Here is an 8,572-nt window from a genome sequence, read left to right as displayed (position 1 = left end):
AGGCTCTGTTGAAGCTCCTCTCCCTGCAACGATGGACCCGGCACCCGCGCGGTGGATCCATGGAATGCTGAGAGGTTTCGTCTCTTAATGTATAGACTTAGTAACGATAAACTGTTAACGCTACGTGTGCTGTGTGAGTACCGACTTGTGTTAGTGTAAAGAAAACAGTGACTGAATGTTTTTTATATGTGATTTTATTGATAATATATTTCAATAATTTTCGATTGAAACTGTGTACATATATATAATCTTAATATGAAATAAAACGATTCGTTTAAACCCGATATAATTTATTTCGTCATTTAATATAACAATATAATATAATAATATACACGAGAGCTACAGTAACGAAAAATATATTTTAATATTTACAATATTTACAGAATATTATATATATAGTAATCTTACCGTCAGTTTGAATCGACACTTAAAACGGACAGTTTAGAGTTTGTTTATCACATCAAACATAGTATTCACATACTATAAACTGTACGTATCGAGTTCGTCTCCGAGGACTCGCGGTAACATTACTATAGTGACAGCTGTGAGAGGTTTAAAATGTCTCGTTAATATATACAGAGAAACCGACATCCGGCCCGGACCAGCCTCTATGCTACTTGGTTAAAACGCATCATTTGACTAAAAAACGAACATAATTCAATAATTTATTATAATAGACAGGAACTTTCTTATTAATACTAATGGCGGACTATCATATATCTACGTGACGCTGATCTCCTCGTCCTCGCTCTCGGTGACTGTGGCGTGGTTGTACAGCCCCTGCGCCATGAGCTGCAGCGCCAGCGGGTTCCTCTGGCCCGAGGCCTTCTTGATCTTGGCCCTCTTGTTCTGGAACCAGATCTTGATCTGAGCCTCCGCCAGCCCCAGCTCCGCGGCCAGCGCCTGCCTCCTCCTCTCCGTCAGGTAGCGGTTCTCCGCGAACTCGTGCTGCCGAAACATAGCTACCTTAATAACACTCACAGGGACACGATGGCTCAACTTCACAAGCAACTAAGACTATGTTCGAAGGATAGCAGGTTCAAATCCTGGCTTTAATTATTTATTCTTCTTATATAAATATATATATTATATAGTACCTTTAATCTTGTTAGCTGCGAGGCGCTGAAGGCAGTCCTCGGTCTCTTCTCCTCAGGGCTCGCCTTCTTCTTCACCCGTCTACTCCTGGGACCTGGTAACGAAACGTAAACTATACATTATACATTGAACAATTTAAATTTCTCATTGAATAAAACCTCCTTAGTAATAATTAATTTCACAATAAAGTTGTACCAGCGGGTTTATCGCCTTAAAAACTATGTAAACACGCGACTGTCAAATAAATATTATATAAAATAACATGACGTTTATATTAATCGCTACGGATTGTTATCGCGAATTAATTAAACCTTTTATTTATGATTAACATTTTTAAATGAAAATATATTATATATATGTATGTATGTATTACCATGTACTAGCGGCTTAAGTGTTTTTTTTTTCAACCCATGCGTGTAATAGCGGCTTAACGTAATATAATTCTGTATAATCTGTGGCGCGGATCTGACCAGTTTAGCGTGCGACTGTACTCTGTAATAAATCTCTCACCCCTATCACGGCTATAAACACTTTCCCGCCTTCCTGTACACACAGATAAAGAAAATACTAACCGAATTCAAGTATTTATCTTTTTTTATTACACGTATATTTTATAGACTGTGGCGTTTTAAATATTTTGCTTATGATTAATTGTGAATAATTCCAAATTCGAAATGTAGCTATTTTAGAATAAGCTTTTAGCTTGCAAGCAATTATAAACCTTATCTAATAAGTAATAAGATTTGAATATCCATGACGTAGGAAATATTTGAGTCATGTATTCGACTAATACACTAGAAAATGTATTTGATAATTTGAATTTTATTATAAGAGAATTATATCCTGAATTCGCTTGAGTTGAAAATTTACAAATCGAGACTTTTATCATCAATGAATACTGAGTTTTATCGCTTTAAGAATAGAACAGGAAATGGTATAAACACAAACCTTACAGCGTTTGAAAAATGGAACATCGGGACGGATTTAAAAATGTGTTTTATCTTTATGTGTATAAAGTTTATATTTGTATGTAACGATCCGAGAGCAGTTTATCACCCGATAAAAACGGCCAGTATTTTTTTTATTGGAGGTTTTTAATTAAACAAACTCGAGTTGAAATAGAGGTTTTTCAGTAACGAGCGGTAATGTTACTGAACGAAACAGAAAAATATTGCTTCCAGAGCGTTCCTTAACACAAACGGTTTTACTAGTTTTTAATTGTTTTTTTTTTTATTGGATTAATGTATGGCAACAATTTTTGTTAATGTATTTTCTGTTGTGTTCACACTATACAGCCGATGTCGAGTTTAATAATTAATTAGATATATTAATTTATTATATATAGTTTTGTTTAATTCATTAGTATGTCATCTTATTTGCGTTTTTAATTTCATGTATTTAAATGATTAAAACTCGAAACATAACGAATGTCGATTAGTTTTCTATGAGAGATAATAAAAAAAAAAATATTCATAGATAATAATAAATAACACAGATCATTATATTTAAGGGTTAAGGAGTTACGGTGAAACAAATGAACACATCCCCAACAATAAATTACGTTCTAACGACTCGGTGGAATGTTAATACATAAAGTTGTATAATTGTCCGTCTGTCGTTTTTGCGCGACCACTAACTGTCCGCGGAACATTTCTATGAGAATATAAAATATATAATTATTCATACGTATGTATCAATATTAATTTATTACGCCAACAATTTCCCTAGTACAAGTACCCACTTAACGCGATAATTACAGTCCTGCGTTTACTGCAGTACTCGTTACAGTACCTACTTGTGATATTCTTTTACTTTTGAGAAACACATTACTTGTGTATATTTAATCAAATCTATTAAATTTTTTATTTTCATATCAAACAAGAATTATTCAAAGAAGTGAAAATTAATAATAATATTATGGCTAGAAATAAATTAAGACATAACGTTTTAATAAAGTAATATAGAGAGTAAATATAATATACAAATAACTGGATCTGAAACAGCTACTTGTTATGAATATGTTATAAAGAAATAAAAAATAATTAAGTTACTATATATATATATATAAATAAATATATTTCAAAACAAAAATCAATTAGAATGCCGCATCCATTCTCTCATTACGTATTCAGTTCGTGTAAGAAACATTAAAATAACACAATCTGAAAACGACGTTATGTTACAGTGATAAGGTAGGATTTCGCTTAAAGATATTAAAGTACCAATGATATACAAAATTGACCCCCGTTTTTTATGGATACGGTATCACTTAAAAGAATTGATTTTTTAAGGAAATTTACATAAGACCGTGGGGTGAGGTTCTGATTTTATTGTTATTTGGTATTTTGGTGTTTCAATGGAATTGCGTTTTTCATAAGTTATTTATAAAAAATAAAATAGTTCTCGAGTAACATACACACAGACAAACTAACAGTGAATAGGAACAGAAACGTTTTTAATATATATTTAGAAGAAGGGGTTCAAACTCTTAAAACATTCTTCGTAACAAAAACCTACCAGCCTCAGGACGGCGCTTTGTTCCCAGTAAATAGTGTTGGGAAACGATAGCTAGTGGTTAGATATATCGATAGATCGTAATATACTATTATAATGCATGTGTTATAACAAAACCGTTGAGAAACTTAAAAAAATATATATAACCTCGAACCTTATTGTGAAAATACACTTATATTATAAATCCATAACTAATTCAATTTGTAACGCATCAATTAAACTGCTGAACCGTTTGCATTAAAACTCCGCGTGAGGATAGATCGGATCTAGGAGAACACTGCATTCCGTCGCGCTAACCGACATCAAAAAAAACGGAAACTCAAACAGAAGTCACAAATAAATAAACATTAATCGGAACTTAATAACGCAGTCGTTCGTAAATGGTAGTAATTAATTTCTTCACTGAATTCTCGTTATTAGTTAATAATATAAATTATATTAAAACGTCGTCCATGTTTAGTGAGGAATAATATTTTTTTTAATAATTTTCCTCGCCGATAATAATCATCATTGTATTTTAATCGGGATCCTTCGCTGGTATTGAGGTGAGTTTAAAATAAGTTACATAAAAAAAAATTATGCTAACGTTTAGAAAATACATAAATATCAATAATAGATTTAATTTCAAGGAATCTACTGATCTTTAGGTCTATATAATTTTTTTTTCCGATTCGATCGAATCGGAAAAATTATTATATATATATCACATCACCATAATGGTACATCACTAGCTATCCTCAAATTAATTGTCACAGCAAGTTTGTAGCACGAACAAAAAAAAGACGTATTATAAAACAGTTAATATATATATTATAAGGTTTATTAGAGAATTTAGTTTTTTAACGTCCATTAGTTCATTGACCCCACCTGCAAACCGACAGCCTCATAGTAACCACTTACACTTAAAACCTATTAGAAATATATATTTCTATATATATATATATATATACATAGCTATATATACATGTAATAAAATATGTATTTCAATAAATATAAAGTATAAACATATGAACTTACGTTGGAACTGTCGGTTTGACGTTAACTGTTACTTGAAGTCAGCAGACGATTACGTCCAAGTAAGTATATGTTAAATATTTGAAATCTAACAAAGATAGCAGACATCTATATAAATATCAATAAATTTAATAAAGAAAAGTATAAATATTTTAAACTATACGTATTTCTGTGTGTTCGCCGCGCTATAACAAGACAATACCTTAATAAAAGTTTACATTACCAGACTACATACGGAGCGTTAATAGTTTTTCACGAATATATCTTTTTAAAATATAATTTATAGCAGTAACTTAGGTTATTGAACGAAAAACGTGACACGCTCAGTACACAGCGCATACAAACTTGGATGTAATCTTCGTGTCAAGTGAAACCAGGATATATTGATAGTATAGATCTGTCACGTCTCAGAATTACTTGTTACATGAAAACAAAGCACTTGTATGTTTGTTTGTTTGTTTGTGATAAATCAATAACAAAATACATACAAATACATGAGATAATTTAAATTTTAAAGCGTACGGCATCCAGAATATTATGCGCGCTTGTCTTTACGTTTGTCGTTTATTTAAAATAACTATACAGCCTCCTCCGAGATCCTATCTATCTATATGACAAATCACATGAAAATCGGTCCGGCGTTTCAAACGTAAATATTCAACGGACGGACATACAGAGGTCTTTAACGTATCAGAGTGATTCAAATTGAAGTTTACATTAAAATATATAGAAAAATCAACATACCTTATATTCAATTATAATACTTATATGACAAAATATATATTTTTTTTGATGAAGAAAAATATATGATTAAAATGATATTTTTAATTTCATTTCAATTATTTTATTTACCATATAAGGAAGTTAAGAAAATATAATAAGCTGATTTGATTTCCGGTCAACGTAAAATCATTTAAAGAATTACTTTATGTACTGTGCTATATATTTTACCAGCCCCGGCTTAGCACGGACTGTACAAAAAAATATAAAATAGCCTATTTGATTGTGAGAATTATCAAACTTATATTATGATAACTTTCAAATGGTACGCCCGAGTTAAATGATTTAAAGAGTAATTTGCGGATACTGATGTAGGCTTGAAAAAGAAGTAAATTATTTTGATAAGACTAATAAAGAATACCGTATTTATGTAAATAGCTTTCCAATAAACGCTTTAGGGATGCCAATTTTTAAAAGTCGTAAATTGGATATAGTATGTTATCCTTAAGGTATAGACATATGCCACCGCGGACTTTTCTGTAGACCTACATAAGATACACAGTCCCATCATATATTATTTTGTTATATCTCAAAGGCTTTAGGCAGCGTTTTCGGTTAAAGCTCTCAGACGGCTCATGTTTTCCCGACATCTCCCACAAATACCGTTAATGTACACACAAGTAAATACAAAAACTTAACACATTATACACTAAAACCTTCCTCGAGAATCACGCTATCGAGTGATGATAACTGTTTGATAATTGGTGCAGTAGTTATTCCGTGTATCGCGAACAGACAGACGCGGCGAGGGACTTTGTTTTATAATATGTATTGATGATTGATTTAGGACTCCATTAATATTAACAGAATAAAAATAAGAATAAGTTAAAACAGTAAAAAAAGCTATAATTTATATTTATATATAAAACTGTCAATGTCTGTTTGAATTATTCAAATGACAAGGAAATATAACAAAAATACTGTCAGAGGTTTATATATATAAGATTTAACTGAATCAAATTTTCATAGTCACACTCTTCAAGTGTTATGCAGACGAAGTCGCGGATATAAGTTAGTGAAATAATTGTTTATACTTATTTGTTTGTTTCATAATAACCTTAGTACTCAACATTAACTAGCAACTGTGTGTTAACTGGGCGATGTATGATTGTTCGTGTCACGGTAAAGTTCATAAACTTTCTTAATATCAAATAATCAAAAAGTTACATTAATATGAAAAAGCTGAAGAAGACGAGATCGTGAGAAACACCAGCTGAGATTATCCTTAAACAATAAGCAATAAAAATTGTAAATTAAAACATAACATCTCGCTTCGAAGGTCGGTTAAGAGACCTCAAAAACAGTCGGGAGGCCGAGATTGAGATATAATTATTCCTATGAATTATACATTATACAATATTTAAGATGTATAATGTATAAAACGACCCGTCCCCAGGCGTCTGCATGTATAATACAAGTAAGATCTTTGTTTGCTCTCAACGACCAGATACATTTAAAACGAGACGGCGTCCACAGGAGAAAAATATGTTTCTAGATTAAAAATAATGATAATCGTATTATTATGTAAAAAAAATGAGAACTAACTATTAAAAGTCCTAACCCAGCACTGAACGTGTCCGCTCGCGATGTTTTTGCTCTCAGTACAAGTGATTACGCGACTTTAGTTACGATTAAATACTGAATGAAGAAATAAAACAACGGGACTGACAGTAAGTTGTTAACTCGATTAACCGACGGCGTCTAAGACAGTTTTGTGTTTTCGTTAATACATCTTGTAGCGCGAGAGTTACGTATAGATTTATTGAAATAATATTTACGTGTTTTTGTATGTACGTTTTATAATAACAATGCGTTACCTGAGCTCGGTCTGTCGCTGTACCGGGTGCAGTACACCCAGGCCGGCCACAGCTGGGAGCTCTGCGAGCTGTTGTCGGTGCTGCCGCAGGAGACGGCGCCGCTCGAGGTGGAGGATACTATCGAGCTGGCCGAGTCCGGTCTCTTCTGTTCCACGACCTTCGGGGATTCTTTCTCCCCGATGTTGGACACCGTCTGCCTCAACCCTCCCAGCGGCGGCAGGTTGAAATCCTCTTTCGTCTTCACATACTCGTAACCATATTGACTCAACTCCTTGGTTATCTCGTACGGCTTGTAGAGAATGCTGTGGTTGGGCCCGAGTGGTTTAGGGCCCTCTATCTTCTTGGAGTTCCTCAGGGCGGTCACACCGAACTCTGGACGTAGTATGTTGCTGATGGAGAAAGCTATCGGGTTCCGGCGCTCGTCCTCGATGACGGGCTTCACGTCCGGAGTCTCCGGCCGGTAGTACTCGGGGCTGGGCGGCGGCGACGCGGGCTGTACTTTGATGTTCCTAGGGTTGATAGTGCAGGTGTACTGGGTCTGGTTGACCTGTGTGATGTCGGCGTGGCCGCTGCACCTGTCCTCGTACGCCATGCTGGAGATGCTGCCGGTGCGGCGTCCGGAGCGCGACTGATCTCGATCAGCTGACACGCCCAGAGCGAGCTCCCCTTCCACTGGAGGCGGTTCCTCCATCACCCAACGGAGTGGCCGAGGCGGGTGCCGGCCGTCCCTCTCGCTCCCGCGCGGTCCTCGCGCCGCGCGAGGGAGACGCAGCATCACACAATAGCTCGGATCTGATTTACAATTCACTTGTATGTTTAGCGGCGTCTCGTAATGTATCTATATATCGGTCAGCCGGCACGCTCTACAAATTATACAATAATAATGTTCCCTTCATTAAAGCATGTTTGTTATTAATTAGTCATCTATCTATATATATCTACATCTATCATCTACATATCTAGATCGTCTGTTAATAGTCTAGATATATAAACATTCACGCATTGTTCCGTCTGTAACCAACACAGTATATGCTATATTGGACTTGTCTTAATCATCCCTAGCTCGTCGACCGGGTTCCGCATGTTTTTTTATTTCAATTCCCTGACAATTTTTATTCTGTCATTCCGATAAATATAAATTATAATGTAAATGAGTTTAGGAGTTTCTGCGTAACAAATAGAATAATAAACATACATACATACATATAAACAACGAGGAATTCACGAGACTAACATGTCCATTCGGTTTCGCTTGTATTAAAACTATTATAAATAATCAATTAATAATATGTTTATAATAATAAAATATTACTATGTTGTTATTAATTCATAACATCGTTTGTATTGAATAT

General features: G+C 34.2%; 1 protein-coding gene across 1 annotated transcript; it reads right to left on the bottom strand.

Moving 5' to 3' along the window:
* Positions 1-273: 273 nt before the first annotated feature.
* LOC116776384 (segmentation polarity homeobox protein engrailed-like) lies at positions 274-8,010 on the bottom strand. The gene is made up of 3 exons (XM_032669582.2): positions 7,221-8,010; positions 1,098-1,189; positions 274-948 (listed from the first exon to the last, which is right to left on the bottom strand). Exons 1-3 carry the CDS (start codon positions 7,993-7,995, stop codon positions 721-723), a joined length of 1,095 nt encoding a protein of 364 aa, XP_032525473.2. The 5' UTR covers positions 7,996-8,010; the 3' UTR covers positions 274-720.
* Between the last annotated feature and the right edge of the window lie 562 nt (positions 8,011-8,572).

This window comes from Danaus plexippus, chromosome 28 (assembly GCF_018135715.1).
Source record: "Danaus plexippus chromosome 28, MEX_DaPlex, whole genome shotgun sequence".
NCBI lineage: Eukaryota > Metazoa > Arthropoda > Insecta > Lepidoptera > Nymphalidae > Danaus > Danaus plexippus.
The sequence above is the reverse complement of the archived record's forward strand: the minus strand, read 5'-3'. Positions and strand labels throughout refer to the sequence as shown.